Genomic DNA, 19604 nt, shown 5'->3' on the forward strand with positions numbered 1-19604 from the left:
CCTTTCATTGTGCATTTAGAAAATCAAAACCACTTAACTTTTGCTGTTTTCTTTGAAATTATAGAAATAAAAGTTTAAAAGAAGAATTAAAGGTTTCTAAGTGTGTTTATTTTAATATTTTATGTAGCATTGTTGATGGGATGAAGAATGTCAGATATTATTAGACTTATGATGAATGTTTTAGGTTCAAAATAGTCTTAAAGTATAGAAATCAAATGACTTAATTCAACAAACATTTATTTAAAAATTAAAGAGTACATGCTATGTACCAGGCATTGTTCTAGGACACAGTGAAAATTCATTGCTTCAGTCAGATCCCAGTTGTGACACGTCACATGTGCCAAAATGTATAAAGTGATAAGGGTAAGGGAAGAAAGAGGAACAATATTATTTACTCTGCATTCAAATTCATGATCTCAGAAAGTATAGTTTTATCATTTTACATTTGTTCTGTATATATCCTTCAGGCTGTCTTATAATATGAAGTAACTAAATTACCTTATTGTCCTCTGGTGTCTAGGTACCGGATCTTTGCTTTTGATCATGACCTCTTTAGCTTTGCAGATTTGATCTTTGGCGAGTGGCCTGTGGTTCTTATCACTAATCCTAAATCACTCCTCTATAGTTCTGCTAAACATGAACCACTAGAAAGACTCCTTCACTCAACACACATCAGGTATGTAGCAGTTTTTCAGAATTTACTTTCAGTTTGATATTGATGAAGAGTAAGTCATTGTGATTGCATTCTTATGTGAAAGCTATGAGATGCTCTACTTTAGTTTTCTCAGCAATCTAAACATTATATAAATTGCCTACTGTTTCATTCCTATTCAGTTAAAAAGTATATAATTTTTAAGCTGCTGAAATAAAAAAAAATCTAGAAACCCATAATCCTACCATTATTATTTTTGTATTTTATTCTCGCTTTTTTATATGCATGGTTTTACATTGCTGTAATCATAATGTACCTATTCATTTGTATCCTACTTTAAAAAATTTACATCATATATCAGAAGTATATATTTTTTTGTTTTGCTACATAGCCTTTCAAAAAAGCAAAAGCTATGTAAACCTTCTGGAATTGAAAAATCATTTGGCATATGAATTTGACAGTGCATATAAATAGAATCTTTTTTTAAATTTATTTTTTATTGAAGTATTGTTGAATTACAATGTATTAATTACTGCTGAGAGCAAAGTGACTCAGTTATACATGTATACATTCTTTTTCATATTCTTTTCCATTATGGTTTATCACAGGATATTGAATATAGTTCCCTGTGCTGTACTGTAGGACCTTGCTGTTTACCCATCCCATATATAACAGTTTGCATCTGCTAATCCCAAACTCCCAGTCCTTCCCTCCCCCACCCCCTCCCCCTTGGCAACCACCAGTCTATTTTCTATGTCCCTGATTCTGTTGCTGTTTCATGGATAGGTTAATTTGTGTCATATTTTAGATTCCATATATAAGTGATACTATATGGTATTTGTCTTTCTAACTTCACTTAGTATGGTAATCTCTAGTTGAATCCATGTTGCCGCAGATGGCATTATTTCGTTCTTTTTTATGGCTGAGTAGTATTGAATAGAATCTTAATGAGACATTAACATTCCTTTTGCAAAGAGACATAACCTTTTGCAAACATAAGGGCACTTGTTTTAATATACTCTTTTAAATTTTATTTTGAAAAGCAGTACAACATAACTTTTGGAAAATAGAGTAATGGGATTATATGTGTATCCCTGTCCCACTCCCCCCCCCCATACCCCAATAGAACTATTATTAACATGAGTTTTCCTTCTCAGGCATTCTCTTTCAGGCCTGTATTTACACAGTCGTAATCATAGGGCACAGTGTATTCTAATTGCTATTTTTTTTCTGTCAACAGAGAGAATGGACCACAGTTTAACCATTTTCCTATCTTATTGGTGAACTTTCAGATTTTTTTCTAATTTGAGGATGAACATCTGATGCATATAGATTCTTCCTTCATTTGAATAATTGCTTTAGATAGAGTTCTGGAAATAGGATTCTAGGTGAAATAGTTTGAATTCCTTTGTGACTGTTGATAAAGATTGCCTGATTACTTTTTTTTTTGCCACTAAAATCATTATTCTTTTTCAGAAAATTGTGGTAAAATATACAGAACATAAAATTTACCATGTTAAGCATTTTTAGTGGCAATAAGTACCTTTATATTGTTGTGCAACCATCATCACCATTTTTTTCAGCTTCCAAAACTGCAACTCTCTACCCATTGAACACTAACTCCGTATTCCCCCTCCCGCCAGCCCCTGGCAACCACCAATTCTACTTTCTGTCTCTATGAATTTGACAACTCTAGGTACCTCATAGGAGAATCATACAGTATTTGTCCTTTTGTGACTGGCTTTCTTTCACTTAGCATAATGTCCTCATCCATTTTGAAGCATGTTTCAGAATTTCCTTGCTTTTTAAGGCTGAGTATTCACTGTTTCATTGCATATGTACACTACATTTTGTTTATCCATTCATCTGTTGATAGACATTTTTGCTTCTGCCTTTTCACTACTGTAAATAATGCTGCTATGAACATGGGTGTACAAATATGTGTTCCAGTCCCTGCTTTCAGTTCTTTGGGTATATATTCAGAAGTGGGATTGCTAGATCATGTGGTAATTCTATGTTTAATTTTCTGAGGAACCTCCACATTGTTTTCCACAGTGGCTGCACCATTTCACATTCCCACCAGCAGTGCACAAGGTACCTGATTACTTTTTAAAACAGATACTAATTTATAATGTTACCAAGCAATATGAGTGCCAGTTTCACAGCACTCTTATCATTATTGGATATTGTACTTTTAAAAAAATTTACTAATTATTCTGGAAAAAAAGGGTACCAATATGCTTTAATTTATTTCTTTTGATCACTAGGTAAGTGGAACATACATCTCTTGGTCAGGTTTCTTGATAGGAGCTGGATATCAGATTTAGATTTAGAATAGTTTCTGATTTCTCACCAATTCAGGTTGGCTGAATTATACAACTCCAGAAGCCACCATTTAGAAAGAAACCAGATCATATGAAGAGTGCCATATGAACATTTGTACAATGTAATGTGGTCTGCCTTACCGTTGTCCCTCGGTATCTCTGGGGGATTGGTTCCAGGACCCCCTGGGAATACCAAAGTGTACAGATGCTCAAGTCCTTTATATAAACTGGTGTAGTATTTGCATATAACCTATGCACATCCTCCCTATACTTTAAATCATATCTAGATCACTTATAATACCTAACACAATGTAACTGCTATGTAAATAGTTGCTGGCAAGAGGCAAATTAAAGTTTTGCTTTTGGGAACTTTCTTGAAATTTTTCTTTTCTGAATATTTTCGATCCATGGTTGGTAGAAACCACAGGTTCCACATCCCAGTAACTCGCAGATCAACCAACGGAAGGCCAACTGTACTTACATCTTTTCAGGTTATAATAGGGTTATTCTTCTTTATAAAAACAATGCCAAATACCTAAAACCATGCATTTATGCTCTCATTTTAGAGTCTTGGTGTTTTCCTTATCTTCTGTTACTTCAGTCGCAGTTAAGATTGATGGAGTTCATTTAGGGCAAGCTAGTCATTTGTCTGGTCCTATTTTCATACTAAAGTGGAATCCAAGAAACTACAATAATAGGACACATAACGTAGAAGTAATCGTCCAGGTAAGTTAGTAATTTTCAACTTGCTATGTGAATGATTAGGCTGTAACCACGTTGAACTCCGATTTGTTTTTTGTTTTGTTTTGTTTTTGTCAATTGATAAGATGAAACTAAGTTAATAAAAAATTTGAATACACTGGATTTAGTATGTTCTGAAAATGGACACTCAGGAATAATTCTACTTTTAGACTAAAAACTGGGCAGAGGACATGAGTGTGCAACTACTGGCTATAGTCCCCTCTTTTATCCCCAGGGAATCATTGTTCTGGTTTCTTCCAGCTTTGGCCAGAATCTTTTAATAATGGGAGCACATTCCCCAATATTCCTGAAGATAATAGAATAAGTCAGAAAACATAATATTTATGTATCCACGCCTTTGATTGCTGTCTCCAAGTATAGGAAATTGTGTCACTATTTTTTGTTTTTGTTTTTGTTTTTGTTTTTTTGCGGTACGCGGGCCTCTCACTGCCACGGCCTCTCCCGTTGCAGAGCACAGGCTCCGGACGTGCAGGCTCAGCGGCCATGGCTCACAGGCCCAGCCACTCCGCGGCATGTGGGATCTTCCCGGACTGGGGCACGAACCCATGTCCCCTGCATTGGCAGGCGGACTCGCAACCACCGTGCCACCAGGGAAGCCCTGTGTCACTATTTTGAAAGCTCTAGGATAAATAATTTTTAAGGCATCCATCAAAGGGATTTTTTGTTTGGGGAGTGGGCATTGATAGCACATGCAGTAACTGTCTGCTTGTCCCTTTTCTGATTCAGCTTGAGGAGCATTTAATTCACTAGACCTGCCAGAGTAGAAAGTGATCATCATCACCAAAATAGAGCAGTTTCATCAACAATTTGAAACACTTTAGGGGATAGACTGTGCTAAAAAATTAGTTTCTGGAAAAAAAAATCTGTCAATTTCTACAACTTTATGATTTGATGAAGTTTTAAACTAATCTTTTAATGTTAAGTCTTGGTTTGAAGATTATCAAGTAATCCTTCAGAAAACTCATGTGATTATTTTCATTATCTTTTTTGTATGTGTCACAGAGAAGGATTTAGAGCAGGAAGGAGCTATTTACTGAGCTTCTTCTAAGGAGATGCCAGACACTTAGAATTTTTTACGAAATCTGTATAACAATCTTATGTGGTGGGTAGTTTTATCCCAATTCATAGATGAGGAAACGAGAGAAGGCACTTTGCAGTACCACCCATCTTTTTTTTTTTTGGTGGGGTACGCGGGCCTCTCACTGTTGTGGCCTCTCCCGTTGTGGAGCACAGGCTCCGGACGCGCAGGCCCTGCGGCCATGGCTCACAGGGCCCAGCTGTTCCGCGGCATGTGGGATCTTCCCGGACCCAGGCACGAACCCATGTTCCCTGCATCGGCAGGCGGACTTTCAACCACTGCACCACCAGGGAAGCCCGATACCACCCATCTTTGAAGTGTTCTGCTTAGGAGGAAGAAGACACTCATGGGTAGAAAGTGGAAGGAGGGACTCCTGGGGATGAACTCCTTAATGTCTTTCATATTAGAAGTTGGCTCATTTTAAAAAGACTTGAAGGGCTTCCCTGGTGGCGCAGTGAGAGGCCCGCATACCGCAAAAAAAAAAAAAAAGACTTGAAGATACAAGTGCACATAGAATAAATTGTTCCCTATCTTTACAGTCATGGGGAAGAAGTAGGAGCAACCGTAGGAGACCTGCTCACTGTTGGAATGGGGAACTTCCAAATCTTTGGATTGCTTCCGAACCTCAGCTTCTGTAGTTTTATGAGGAAGAAACCATAGCTCACATTTCTTGAACCTTTCTGCCTGCTTAGTTGAATCCTTAGTAAAAATGTGAAATCACATATACTTTTTATATGTTTAACATTTCTTACGTTATTGAGGTAGAATTTATATTAAAAAACTCCATATATTTAAAAAGTACAATTTTGTGTGTTTTGACTTTCTTATACATCCTTAAAACCATTTCTACAATCAATATGATCTATCACCCTCAAAAGTTTTCTTATGTCCCTTTGCAACTGCCTTCCCTCCACCCTCATTTCCAGGCAACCACTGATCTGTTTTATGTCTATGAGTATAACTTTAAAAAATTAGTCTACTGAATATTAAACAGGGAACCTGTCCCCTCATTCATCAGTGAGAAAGTTCTGTCCTTTTAAATACAGTATACCATAGATAAGTCTGAAAGAAAAATTCATGGGAGAAGACATCGATTTATTATCTTATATTTTACCTATTCACTGTATTTATTGAATATCTGTAAAGTTCTGGGCAGCCTAGTACCAACTAGACCTTTAGATCAGTTCTCAGTGTGGTTTCTGAAGTAGTAGCATCAGCATCACCTAGGAACTTGTTAGAAATCCCATCCCACACCTATGTATCAGAAACTCTGGAGATGGAACCCAGCCATCTGTTTTGACAGTCCCTCCAGGTGATTCTGATGTGCATTAAAGTTTGAGAACCAGAATTTAAGATTATTGTGCCTCCTTTGCCAATTTAAAGAGCAAACTCTAGAAATCTCTATATCTCAAAATTAAAGAAAATCTCTGCTTTAAAACAAGAACTTAAAAAAAAAACCCTAAGAACCTGTCATTCAGAGTAAGAACATTTGAGCAATAAAAGTTTGATAAACACCAGTACAAGTTCTTTTTGCTATTTTAAAACTTTTTATGATGAGGAATTTTTAAAATATATGAAAGAGATAATGCTATAATAAATCTCCATGTATCCTTCACCCAACTTCAAAGATTATCAACTTTTGACCAGTCTTGTTTCATCTGTACTCCATCCACTTCTCTCCTCCCTGTACCACGATGTCATTTCATCTGTGTAAATATGACAGTATATATCTCTAAAAGATAAGAGCTATTTTAAAAAAAACGTCACCATAGTACCATATCACACCTGAAAAATTAACAGTAATTCCTTAATATCAGACTATCCAGCTAGTGTTCAGTTTTCTTATTTTGTCACATATAATTGCGTTTGGTTAGTTCAAATAAGAATCCAAACAAGGCTCAAATATTGCATTTAGGTGATTGTCTCTTCAGTGTCTTTTAACCTATAGGTTCTCTCTCCACCCTCCTTTTTTTCCCCCTCTCAATTTGTTTTGCTTTGGAAACTGGATCTTTTATCCTGTACTGTTTCTGTATTCTGGATTTTTGCTGTTTATATCTATGTGTTATCATATAGCATGTTCCTCTACCCCATCTAGTTTCTATTACTGTAGTTAGATTGGAGGTTAGATCAGATCTGAGTCTGTTTTTTGGCAGGAATACTTCATTTGGTGTTTTATGCTTTTATCAGAAGCCTATAGTATCTGGTTGTCTCTCTTTTAATAATGTTAAGATTGATCAGTGTATGCAGATATTGTTGACCCTACCCAGTGGTATGCTGGTAAATATTTAACAACCAGCTTGGGGCAGGTTTGAAGGGAGGACCCTGATTTGTAGCATCTCCCTGATTTATACCAATTTCCATAGTATAAATATTTCTCCTGTAGCTGGTTTTAAGCTACTAACACATCAGCTGGTCTGCAAAATTCCTGAATATGTAGCAGTTGGCCCTTGTGGGTCAGTCAAGCCAGTACCAGCACACTGCAGGCTTATCCTCCATTCAGCTTTTCAGTACTCAACCAGCTTTTCACTGAGGGATTAGCACTTACTGATAATCGCAGTCTAGATCCATTATTTCATCAGAGTTATAAACTGGTGATATTCAAATTACACTCCTAATTATAGGAGTATTAATTAGAATAGTCCCACAAAGAAAACATTTGCCTCATCTATTTGGTACCGAGATATAGAGTTCATACAGGAAAGGCAAGATAAGTCTTCATTCTTCCTCCACCTTTCCTGTTCTAAACCAGTTTTCAAAGTAATGAGTTACTTCTCTAGCTTCTGCCAAAGGTAACTAAATGAGTCTTCTAGTATCATTATTAATTCATAGTTAAAAATATATATATATTTGATATGTTTCAATCCATTGCATTTATTCTTTTTGATGCTCAGTTGTTTGACTAGTGGGAGCCTCTCCAAGTTGGCCACTAAGTCCTTTGATACAATCCCTGTAGTCCTTGTTAGTTTTCTTGCTTTCTGGTAGAAGATGTTTCAAGTTCTTTTGCATTTCTTACTCAAGAACTGGAATCACCTATTTCTCTAAAGAGCACTGGTTTCTTGTAGTGATAAGTTTTATTTTGAGACCAAAATCTGGGCACTAGCCCAGCTAGCTCATTGTTGTTGAGTTCATTATTATTTTTAGGGCTTTTCAGTAAACAGAGGGAAATACAGATTTCTGTTTTTTAAAAGAGAGAATACATTGTAATACATGCTGATATTTCCAGTTCAAATCTAGAATTACAGGGTTTAAAAGAAGTTTTATTTAAAGTGCTTATAGGAAGAATCAAAAGTAAATGAAAAAAATATTGCTTATTCCGAGGTAACTGACAAGTTATTGGAAACTTAATCTTGGAACATTGTACGTATTTGTACATGAGGGTTGCTTCTCTGCTGTGCTTATAACTAGGACTCTGCTGGAAGAAGTAAGAGTGTTCACCACGTATTTTCTGCTCGAGAGGACATTCACCTCAGGTTTGATCCTCTGGCATCATTTATTCTCCTTACTGACCATTGTACTGTGGTGAGTAAATTCAACTAAGTGTTATGTGTGTTTTTAATTTGGTAGGTCCAAAGTCATAAATAATATAATAATCATGTGATGAGAAAGTGGAACCTTATAAAATTAAAAGTTTAGTTGCTTGTCTAGAAGAATACAGTGATTTTGAAGTGGAGGCATGGACATATAGTACCTGTTTTGGGACCTAGTTCTACCTAGTGCCATAAAACAAGGATAACTAAGGGAATTATAGGGACTGTGCTAAATTGGATTGGGATCTTTCAAAAATAATATTTCTTCCTACATAAATAATACATGCTTAATATAGAACACTTGGAAAATTTAGAAATAAAGTACAATCAGCTCCACATCATTCTTTTATCACACTAGCCATTATAGCCATTGTATTTCTCATTATGATACTCTCTATTTATTTTTCTCTTATTTACATTAAGATATGAGTTTTTAATATAAAATGGTAATATACTTTTCATTCTCTTTTTTCTGTCTGATTTTTTCCACTGAGGAATTTGACTGTTTTCTCACATCACATTTATTTTATAAATGATGCTTATTGGCTGCATTATATTATCATAGATACATCTTAATTTATTTTACTATTTCCCTTTTGTTGGACATTTGTTTCCAATTTTTCCCTCTACTATAAAAATACTGCTTATAACTAAGTTTTTGCACATACTAGTTTTTTTTCTTAAACTTTTTATTTTATATTGGAGTATAGTTGACAATGTTGTGATAGTTTCAAGTATACAGCAAAGTGATTCAGTTATACATATGCATGTATCTATCCTTTTTCAAATTCTTTTCCCATTTAGGTTGTTACATAATATTGAGCAGAGTTCCCTGTGCTATATAGTAGAGGTCCTTTTTGGTTATCCATTTTATTTTATTTCTTTTAATATTTATTTATTTATTTAATTTATTTATTTGGTTGCACTGGGACTTAGTTGCAGCAGGTGGCCTCCTTAGTTATGGCTCGTCGGCTCCTTAGTTGTGGCATGTGAACTCTTAGTTGCAGCATTGCATGTGGGATCTAGTTCCCTGACCAGGGATTGAACCCTGGCCCCCTGCATTGGGAGCGTGGAGTCTTAACCACTGCGCCACCAGGGAAGTCCCTGGTTATCCATTTTAAATATAGCAGTGTGTACATGTCAATTGCAAACTCTCTAACTATCCCTTCCCCCCACCCTTTGCCCCTGGTTTGTTTTCTAAGTCTGTGAGTCGTACATATTAGTTTTTTTGGAAATTTCTGGAAATGAATTGTTGGATCAAATAGTGGACACATTATTCTATATACTTCATTTATTATATAATTACCCAAATTTTTAAATTATTTATTATATTCATTGTTTTTGGTCTGTCCCTCCTCATTAAAATATAAGCCCCATGAGGGCAGAGATCTTTGTCTTTTTGATATGCCTAACACAAGTAGGCCCTCAAATAAATATTTCTTGAATGAATAAATGGTTTTTTTTTTTTTAATATACACTGTCAAACTGTCTTTCAGAGAAGCTCTGGCAATTTACACTTTATTTTCCTCAGATCTCCCTATCCTGGGCATTGACATAAAATATGCTACAATGTTCAGAAGAAAATTTAAACCCCCTTTAATTTCATCTTCCAGAGATACCTTAGTATATATCCTCACATACTTAAAATGTGAATTCCTTATTATTTTAATTTACTTTTATTACTTGTGTGATTGAACTTTTAAAAAATATGACTAATGGGCATTTGCATCTCATTTTTACAAATCTTTTTGTGTCATTTATTTTTCTTTTGGGAATTTTTAATGGTCACCTAGATCAGGCTTTGGAAACTTTGGTGTACTTATGAATCACCTGGGAATGTTAATAAGAGGCAGATTCTGATTAGTAGGGCTGAGATGGGGCCTGAGATTCTGCATTCCCAACAGGCTGAAGGTGATTCCAATGATGATCTGGGACCCATACTTTGAGAAACAAGAACCTAGATAAAATGTCTCTTTACTGTGAATTAATCTCCAAGTGAGTGACTTCTTGATAGAGAAAGCATAAGGAAATGCAGTCTCTGTTCACTCAGCCTGCAGTGTACTGTGTACTGTTGTGTTTTTTTCACTCCTATACAACTTTAAATAAAACAGTACAAATTATACTTATCCTAGTACAGTGAAAGTAGACTATTTTAATTTGATCACTTTATATAAGTGTATGAAATCACTTAGTTTCAACATTGGTCCAGGTATCATATCCAAATCTTGAAAGAATAATGCTGAGGCAACTTACAATTATCTTTTTTGGTGGGTCAGATGTTCAGTTCTCTTTGACTGTATATTTTTCTCATATAGTCATTTCTGCTAATGATGTCATTTCCATTTTTGTTAATTAGGCCATTTAATAAAACTGAAGCTGTATCCATGTATGTACGTCACATGAATATCTATTTCTCTGCAGGCCCGGGTCCTTTTTGTGATGATTGTGCTGATCCAGCTCATCATTCTTATTACTTTTCGTTATCGAGCATATCCAGAGCATAAAGGTTAGTCACCATGGTTCCTTAATCTTAGAAGACTTTACTTTAGTGTATCCCATAATGTCCTCACTATTACCAAGTGATAAATATCAATGCAAATTATCTTTGCCTGAGCTCTGTGAGGTGCATACTTCAAGCTACCATGCTCACCTCAAACCCTCTTTTCCATACCATTTTCTCCAGCCATTCTAGGTCATAATGAGCGCTTGCTTCTCTGAATCCCAACAGTCCTTCCTGAGGATTAATTCTGTATTTAACTAGCCGATGACCTTGTTTTACATTACCACTTCAAATGTATATACATTTTCTCTTCAATCAGACTGTAATTTCCTCAATATAGGAGCTCTTGTTTTCTACTTCTTTTCTCTTTTCCACGGCACCCAGTTTGTGCATTACAGACAATAAATACTTGTTGAATTAAATGTTCATTATCCCTTCTTGGCTTGGATGAAGTCCCTGGGATCAGGAACTGATTGTGGGGCAAGTGAGTACTGTAGTAAAGGTTAAACAGTAAAATGATGAACTGAATAGGTAGTATACATATCCTACTGAATGTTTGTCTGCTTATATATATATTTTTAAATTCTATGAAAAAGTTCAAGAAGCATTATTGCACACATATATTTTCTTACCCACAGTATAAATAAATAAATATTTGAGGGAGGCCCCAGCTTCATGTGGGGATACCAGTATTTTTGTATAGTTGTTTAAAATTTACAACATATTTTTACCTACATTATCTCACTTAATCCTTACAACAATCCTGTGAGGTAGGTATTATTGTCCCCATTTTAAAGATTAGAAGACTAAGGACTGCAGGGGTTATGTAGGCTGTCCAATGTCTCATAGCTAATAAGAGACTGACCCCAGGTTAGTTTTTTTCTTTAAACAACACTTATCAACTTTGACTACACCTTAGAATCTCCTGGGGAACTTTTTAACATTTCAGTGTCTACACAACACCCTCAATGTTTACATAGAATCTCTGGGGGTAGGACCTAAGCATCAGTATTTTTTAAAGCACCCCAGATGATTCCAATGTGCAGTCAGGGCTGAGAAGCACGGCTCTGTCTAAAGCAGTATTTTCAGTCCTGCTGCCTAGAATCAGCTGGGTTGCTGTCCCAGCTCCCCTCTTCCCCAGGCCAATTAAGTCAGAATCTCTGGAGGGTGAGACCTGGGCATGAGTATTTACTAAAAGTTCCCTCAGGTTATTCTAATGTGTAGCCAAAGTAGAGAATCATTGCTTAAAGTTTAAAGCAAAGCTGCCTCTAAGGCTAAAGAATGATGTATTTATAATAAATAATAATTACTATAGGTGGATATGTAGATTAATACTTTGAGAGGTACCAGACTAGAACAAGAAAGAAGCTGAGAGATGAATGAGTAGCAAGTATGAAACACACAAAGTAAGAAAGGCCATGCGTTATCAGGCTTTGTCTGAAATTAACTGTCAGGCTGAACAGTGTTATGAGTATAAAATGAATATGCTGGCCTATTAGGGAAGACGTGCTATTTAACTTACATCAGGCTGTCTTTCACTGGAGCCAGTCCTTTAAACCTTTAAATAGTTCACCTCTAGCATTGCTCAGTGTGTACTGAGCTTGCCATCATAGTCTTCTGCTAACCAGTGTATGATCGGCTGCAGATGAGTGAAATGGCTGGCTGGGGTTGAGGAACTGTGATGCTTTAGTCTGTGGCTGCAGAATGAAGCCCTTATGCTTGGGCTTTCTGGCATTGTATTGTGTGTGTGTGTTTGCCGCACCACACAGCTTGTGGGATCTTAGTTTTCTGACCAGGGAATGAACCTGGGCCCTCGTCAGTGATAGTGCAGAGTCCTAACCACTGGACCACCAGGGAATTCCCTTTAAGAGATGCTAATTTGGAGTTTTGCGGATCCCTTTCAGTTGGAGTAAGAGGATAGCTGTGAGTTAAGAGCTGTATCATATATGGGAAAGGAATATTTGGACAGATACTCATAGTTAAGATTAAATTTTTTTCTTTTTTTTTTTTTTTTTGCGGTACGCGGGCCTCTCACTGTTGTGGCCTCTCCCATTGCGGAGCACAGGCTCCGGACGCGCAGGCTCAGCGGTCATGGCTCACGGGCGCAGCCGCTCCGCGGCATGTGGGATCTTCCCGGACTGGGGCACGAACCTGTGTCCCCTGCATCGGCAGGTGGACTCTCAACCACTGCGCCACCAGGGAAGCCCAAGATTAAATTTTGATATTTGTTTGATATGCCTTTGATATATATAGTATATATAGTACTATATATATATAGTTTTTAGAAAATTTTATTGGAGTATAGTTGATTTACAATATTGTGTTAGTTTCAGGTGTACAGCAAAGTGATTCAGTTATACATATATGTATATTCATTCTTTCTCAGATTCTTTTCTCATATAGGTTTTACAGAATATTGAGTAGAGTTCCTTGTGCTATACAGTAGGCCCTTGTTGGTTATCTGTCTTATATATAGTAGTGTGTGTATGTTAATCCCAAACTCCTGATTTATCCCTCACCCCCACGTTTCCCCTTTGGTAACCATAAATTTGTTTTCAATATCTGTAAGTCTGTTTCTGTTTTGTAAATAAGTTCATTTGTATCATTTTTTAAAAATTAGATTGCACATGTGAGTGATAACATATGATATTTGTCTTTTTCTGTCTGAATTACTTCACTTAGTATGATAATCTCTAGGTCCATCCATGTTGCTGCAAACGGTATTATTTCGTTCTTTTTTATGGCTGAGTAATATTCCATTATATATGTACCACATCTTTATCCATTCCTCTGTCAGTGGACGTTTAGGTTGCTTCTATGTCTTGGCCATTGTGAATGGTGCTGCAATGAACATTGTGGTGGCCTTTGATATATTTTGATGCAACTTTTGGAAGTTTGTACATTTGGATACTAAATCTCATGGAAAACAGGGATTTGATCATCCTTTGAGCACAGAGTATATGTGTGTTTGTGTGTGTGTGTCACAACTACACCATTGCTTTGCCTTCCTACCCTCTGTAATTCTAAGTGAGTTGGTTTATCAGAATTCCTGCCAACTTCTGAATTTAAAGTGGTATCATCCATATAACAAATGATTTGCTGAAAATGTAGTAGATGCCCATGGAAGTCGTCTAGAAAATATTATAAAAAACTTGAACTTTGCATGTGTTCACTGGATTTTTCAAATTTATTCTGTTTAGGACCTCCAGGATTTGTAAATTTGACCTCATTTTCCCTTCATGTCTTGAGCAAAATAAGCATCTTCTACTATTCTATGTTGTTGCTGACACTCTATACAGTGCTGGGTAAGTCAATTAGGAAACCTGAGATAGTGGAGAATTCTGCTGAAGAATATACTGAGAATTTTAACAGTAGTCATTTAGGTTCTTGAGAGCATAATGACCAGCACACCACTCTTTCATAGGTCATTTCCTGTGACATGATCTTGGGAAATAAAGTTCTTTCCTAACTTAAAGGACATTTAGTCAACACCAAGTTAACTTAAGGGTGCTGAGAGGACCATGACAATTAGTATTTGTGTACAAACCTAATAGAAGATAGAAGTTCAGCTTCAATGCCATCTCCTCAGAGCAGCCTTCTTTGACCACCTTAAAGCTTTATCCTCTATTTCACCATACTTTTTATTTCCTTCATTACTTTATCAGAATTTATGATTATCTTCTGTATATATCATCTCTCCCCTCATTAGAATATCCATTGATGTCCTGTCTATCTTGTTCCCCTCTATGCCCAGCATTAAGCACAATGCCTAGTATGTAGTTGAGTGACTATTTACTACCATGTGACTCCTAAAAACTCAGCTCAAAAAAGAGAGAAACTGAGATGAGCAGTGAGTTCAGGCATTTGAGCTCTTGTCTTATATTTATTATACCCAATACTGACAAAATCACTTAGTCACTTATGGAAGCAGAAAGCACTGTTCTTTCAAGATTTAAAGCTTTTTACTAATGTTCCTTACTAAGAGTCATTTAGGAGTAGATTAGACTATTTGTTGCTTAGTCTATGTTTTCTACTTTTAGTCCATCTTTGGACTTTTCTTTCCTCATTAGTAACTCCCACCAGAGAACAGAAAGTAGTTAAAGAAATAATATGACCCTTTACAATTCTGTATAACAAGCTATGCCAGATTCCCCTTTTGAGATTGGTTTTCTTGTTAGAAGATAGGTTGAAGCTGTTTTACACACTAGTCTTCCACTAGGAGGCAAAGCAGGTGATTTGGTTCCTGGCTGTAAAGGAAAACATTAGAAGGGGAGAAGTTGTTTCATTTTTAAAGGTTGAAACTTAAAGGGGAAACACTTTTTAAAACTAATATGTATCTAATGGAGTATATATAATATATATCTGAGAAAATTACCTATGACTTTTTAAAGTTGAACTCTACTCTTTTTTTTTTTTTTTTAATATTTATTTATTTGGCTGCACCGGGTCTTAGTTGCAGCACTTGGGATCTTCGTTGTGGCATGTGGGATCTTTTAGTTGTGGCATGCAGGATCTAGTTCCCTGACCAGGGATTGAACCCGGGTCCCCTGCATTGGGAGCATGGAGTCTTAACCACTGGACCACCAGGGAAGTCCCAGTTGAAATCTACCCTTACCAGCAAATGATGGTATTACATTTTGAGAAGGGAAATCCGACTGTCCCTTAATCACTCTTGACAATATAGTAGTTCTAGAAGCCTGAACATTGAGAAGGGGCAGTAAATAATAATACGGGGTAGAGAAAAGTCATTCTGGCATTGCAGATGAAAAATTAAAATAAAGAAGTGGGTTAAACTTTGTACATGTTAACCCTGAATATGTAGTTGATGTACAAAGTAATGACTGTGGGTCAGCCAGAAAAGGTTAAAACACATTCATTAATATTTATAAGAAAGAAGTGTGTTTTAGAATGATTAAAGTGGTTGAAGTCTTATTGCTTAAAGGAGTAAATCTCAGTTATCTGGAAAATTAACTGTGGTATCTATGGAGTACCTTTTTGCTTCTTAAAGGAAATGTTAATGCTTTATATTAAGGTTACTACTGTAATAGAAACTTCTAAAATTTGTGAATGTACTCCTATCTGTTTCTGGAATCTATTCCAGGTATAGCACGTACTCAGGCAATTTTATAATCTAGAGAAATATGGAGCAAAGGAGCAAATAATTGGTTAGCTAGGATATTGAGTGCAACACAGAGATTAGCAAAGAAGAAAAGCTATACAAATACATGCTTATAGATGACTAGTCTCATATTTTTTCATTATTTCTGTAAATGCATGTCATGATGTATGTAATCAGTCATAGTTATTTAACTTCCTTTCTTGTTCATTGCCTCTTTCAGGACCATGGTTTGTTGGTGAAATCACTAAAGGCAAATTGGGTTGCTGCTTTTCCTTTGGGATCTTTGTTGATGGACATTTCCTACAAGGCAGTGTAACGTTTATAGTTGGAATTCTCCAGGTAAGAAGTCAAAAACACAATTTAAGAACATCTTGGCCTTGTTGGGCTAATTGCATAATAGTTATGAATTAAATCCCAAATCCCAAATTTATCACCATAGATCATGTTTTCTAATTTACTGGCAGGGCAGTCTTTAGTATCTGGTGTTTTGTTTGCTTTTAGAGTGCTTCCTAAGCTCTTTGTTCCACCACTCTTGTAAACATCTAAAATACATTTTTGGCAGGAAGTTTTATAAGAGGTGAAAGAGCTTTTTGTTTTTGTTGTTTGTTTCACTGTGCTTTTTCATCGATAAACAGTGAAAGAAGAGACTTATGGTAGAATAAATGAGACTTCTGGGTAAAACAAAATTGGTTATGATAATGAAGAAGGAAATTGTTTCAGAGGGAGGAAAAGAAAAATAGACACACAAGAAAAGTGGGTCAGTTACCCAGTGGAAGCTTTCTAGTGATGTCCTAGCAATACACTTGTTTATGAAACACTGATATGTTAGGTTTACATTTGGATTGACATTCCTTTAGAACAAACACCAATAAAAAACCCAGACCTATAGCAAATTTCTATAAATGGGTTTGAAAACTATTTACCTAACAATTTTTCTCTTATACTCATCTGATGGGACTAATGAATCAAAATCTGAGGTGATGATCTAGAGTTGTATAAGAGATCCAAAAACATTGTTTGAAATGAGTTCACAGCCTCATAAGAGGGCAGTAAAACATGATCAGCAGGATTAGAGACAGACAAGTAGGGAAGATCTTTGCCTAGTGAACACTGACCACAGACCAGAATATTCTCTGTTTAGCAGCATTTTATATGTGACTAGATCTGGGTCTAGTTCAGTTTTCTATTATGTAGATGGAGGCTGTCTCTCAGGAGCACTCTTATTCCAAGTAAAACCTGACCCTTACCAAAAGGTGGGCTTATAGTCATATTTTAATAAATAGTACACTAAGAATGGATTTTATGTATCATCAGGCCCATGGCCCCTAAATCTATAATATCTCTGACCTAGACCTCTTCTCTGCACCTCAGGTGCCTATATATCCAACCGCCATTTTGCATCTTCCTTAGATATCTAACAGGAATCTCAACTTAATATACCTCTAACAGGACCTTTAATTTCTATCCCTGAACCTGTTCCTCCCCTAGTTCTTTCCAATTTCAATAAATTATCCAGGATGTATCTTCTCCAGGGTGTATCTTCAATTTTTCTCCTTCCCTTATACTTTATATCTAGTTCATCAGCAAGTAGTACTGTATTTGATCTACCTCCAATACATGTGCTGAATCCACCACTATTACTGTTACCACCACCTTTGTCTAAATAATAATTATTTCTTGCCTGGACTACTGCAGTAACCCCCTAACTGGTTTCCCACTGCTGCTCTTGCCTCCCTATTGTCAGTTTGCCACAGAGGATGCACTGTGGTCCTTTTAAAATCTTAATCAGCTCACTCACTTCTCAGCTTAAAACCCTTTAAGCAAATCAGTGACGTGATCTGGGTCATGCTGACTGCTCCAGTTTCCACCTTGCTTACCATGTTCCAGCTAACCTCTCCCACCTCTGGGCTTTTCATTTGTTTCTTCTGCCTGGAATGCACTTCCTTCCACTGACTCATTTCTGTCCTTCAGGCCTCAGAGGGCCCATCTCCCAGTTACCTCCTGTGACCCAGTTATTTTCTTCATTGAATTCATCACAATCTATAGTTATCTTCCCCCTCCTTTTTTTTTTTTTCTTTTTGGTTTCTCTTCTCTCTACTAGAATGTAAGCTCTATGATGCATCTTTTCCAACTTGGTCACCCATGTGTGTATCCCTTGTCTAGAGCCTTGCACAGTACCTGCCACATAATGGGTGTTCAATAATTATTTGGTGAATGAGTGACTCATATAGTAGTTAAACTTGGATTATTACTTAAATCTTCTAATTTATATTGCAGTATTCATTATGCCACTTCACATAAAAATGCAGGGAGAAGAAAAAATACTGATACCCAAGTCCCCCCCACTCTGCCAAAAATAAAAAACAAAAAACAGAGTCCTGTACCTATGTGTGTGTGTCTGTACACCCACATATTCAGTTCATTTCTACCTTAAACATTATTTGAGGGCTTCAACATAAATGAAATGACACTTGCCTTTAAGATGAACAAAAGGATACAGGAAAATAAACAACTAACTACAAGTCAACTATTGTGAGTGTTATAAGCAAGTGTGATTGAAGCATAAAGAATCAGTTAACCCCCAAGAGGGAAAGCAACATATTTTTAAGAGCCACCAATAATATGTTAGTGAGACCTGACCCTTCCAGGGCTTGCTAATAAGCTAATGGTCCTGTTCGCTCTTTCCAGCTGGTGTTTTTTAACATCCCCTTGATGGTTTACCTGTGTTGGAGCTTGCTACAGCGGTGCTTTGGTCACAGCTTCAGGTCTCATCTCCATCAAGGAAAATACTTGAAAATTGTACCTGTTCACCTACTTATGTTACTACTGTACATCTGGCAGATTTATTCCTGCTACTTTCTTCATATGACATATGGTACTCTAGCTTTATTATTCTCCCCTCTGCGGACCTGGTTGACACTGGTGACGCCTGTTCTCATTCGTTGTGTGTGGACACTGAACTCTGCCGAGCTTGGAACCTTCATAGTGCAGTTAAAAAGCCACCTGAGCTCCTGAAGGCCATGTCTCATCATCCACCTGTGTTGCCCAGGCCTCTACCCCAGCAGCAGACGGAAGGCCAATATTGGTGGGCAAGCCTTGGACGTTCCTTGGACGCCTGGGAGTTGAGGGGATTATCCACTACTGATTCCTGCAGAATGGACTGCAGAAAATTCTCTAAATAATGCCATGATTCCTTCCTTCCCCAAGAAGGCAAAGGGTTGATTTACTTTTGTGAAGAGAAAGCCCTAATCTAGGAGATCCACAGGCCAGGGGCTGGTGGGTATGGGAGTATCTGCGGCCCACCCAGTGTGTTTTTTACGTTACCTCATGTAAAGTACCTAGCACAGTGTCTGGAACTCAGCAGCCTATAAGGGCGCCACTTTAGGAGCAGGGAACCAGTGCAAACTTGGGCCTGACCCTGACTACCCTTGATTAGTTCCGAGCCCTCTTTTCCAGCAGGGTTATGGGCTGTCTGCTTCCTCAGTCGGGGGTGTTTTCGAGTAATTAAATATCAATAAATGAATGATCATAACTCGGTCTGGGACTTGCCTGTGTCGCCGTGGCGGGGCAGGGCGGGGCGAGAGGAGGTGTAGCCGCGCATTGGAGCGCGGAAGGAGGCGCGGCTGGGCCTCTGGGCAGGGG

The 19604-nt window shown here is 37.0% G+C and overlaps 1 protein-coding gene across 6 annotated transcripts in view; it reads left to right on the forward strand.

Moving 5' to 3' along the window:
- TMEM62 (transmembrane protein 62) overlaps window positions 1-19457 on the forward strand; it is a 32782-nt gene extending 13325 nt beyond the window's left edge. For 4 of the 6 annotated variants that reach the window (XM_082840371.1, XM_082840375.1, XM_082840373.1 and 1 more), the window contains 7 exons: window positions 521-676; window positions 3543-3702; window positions 8222-8335; window positions 10765-10849; window positions 14044-14148; window positions 16183-16301; window positions 18651-19457. In XM_082840371.1, the coding sequence (XP_082696497.1) occupies window positions 521-676; window positions 3543-3702; window positions 8222-8335; window positions 10765-10849; window positions 14044-14148; window positions 16183-16301; window positions 18651-18977 (1066 nt within the window). In that variant the 3' untranslated portion in view covers window positions 18978-19457. The remainder of the gene's footprint in view (window positions 1-520; window positions 677-3542; window positions 3703-8221; window positions 8336-10764; window positions 10850-14043; window positions 14149-16182; window positions 16302-18650) is intronic. The other 2 variants (XM_082840372.1, XM_082840374.1) reach the window with 1 other exon arrangement.
- Window positions 19458-19604: the final 147 nt, after the last annotated feature.

The sequence above is a fragment of the Leucopleurus acutus genome, assembly GCF_964270905.1.
Source record: "Leucopleurus acutus genome assembly, chromosome: 1".
NCBI classification, from domain to species: Eukaryota; Metazoa; Chordata; class Mammalia; order Artiodactyla; family Delphinidae; genus Leucopleurus; species Leucopleurus acutus.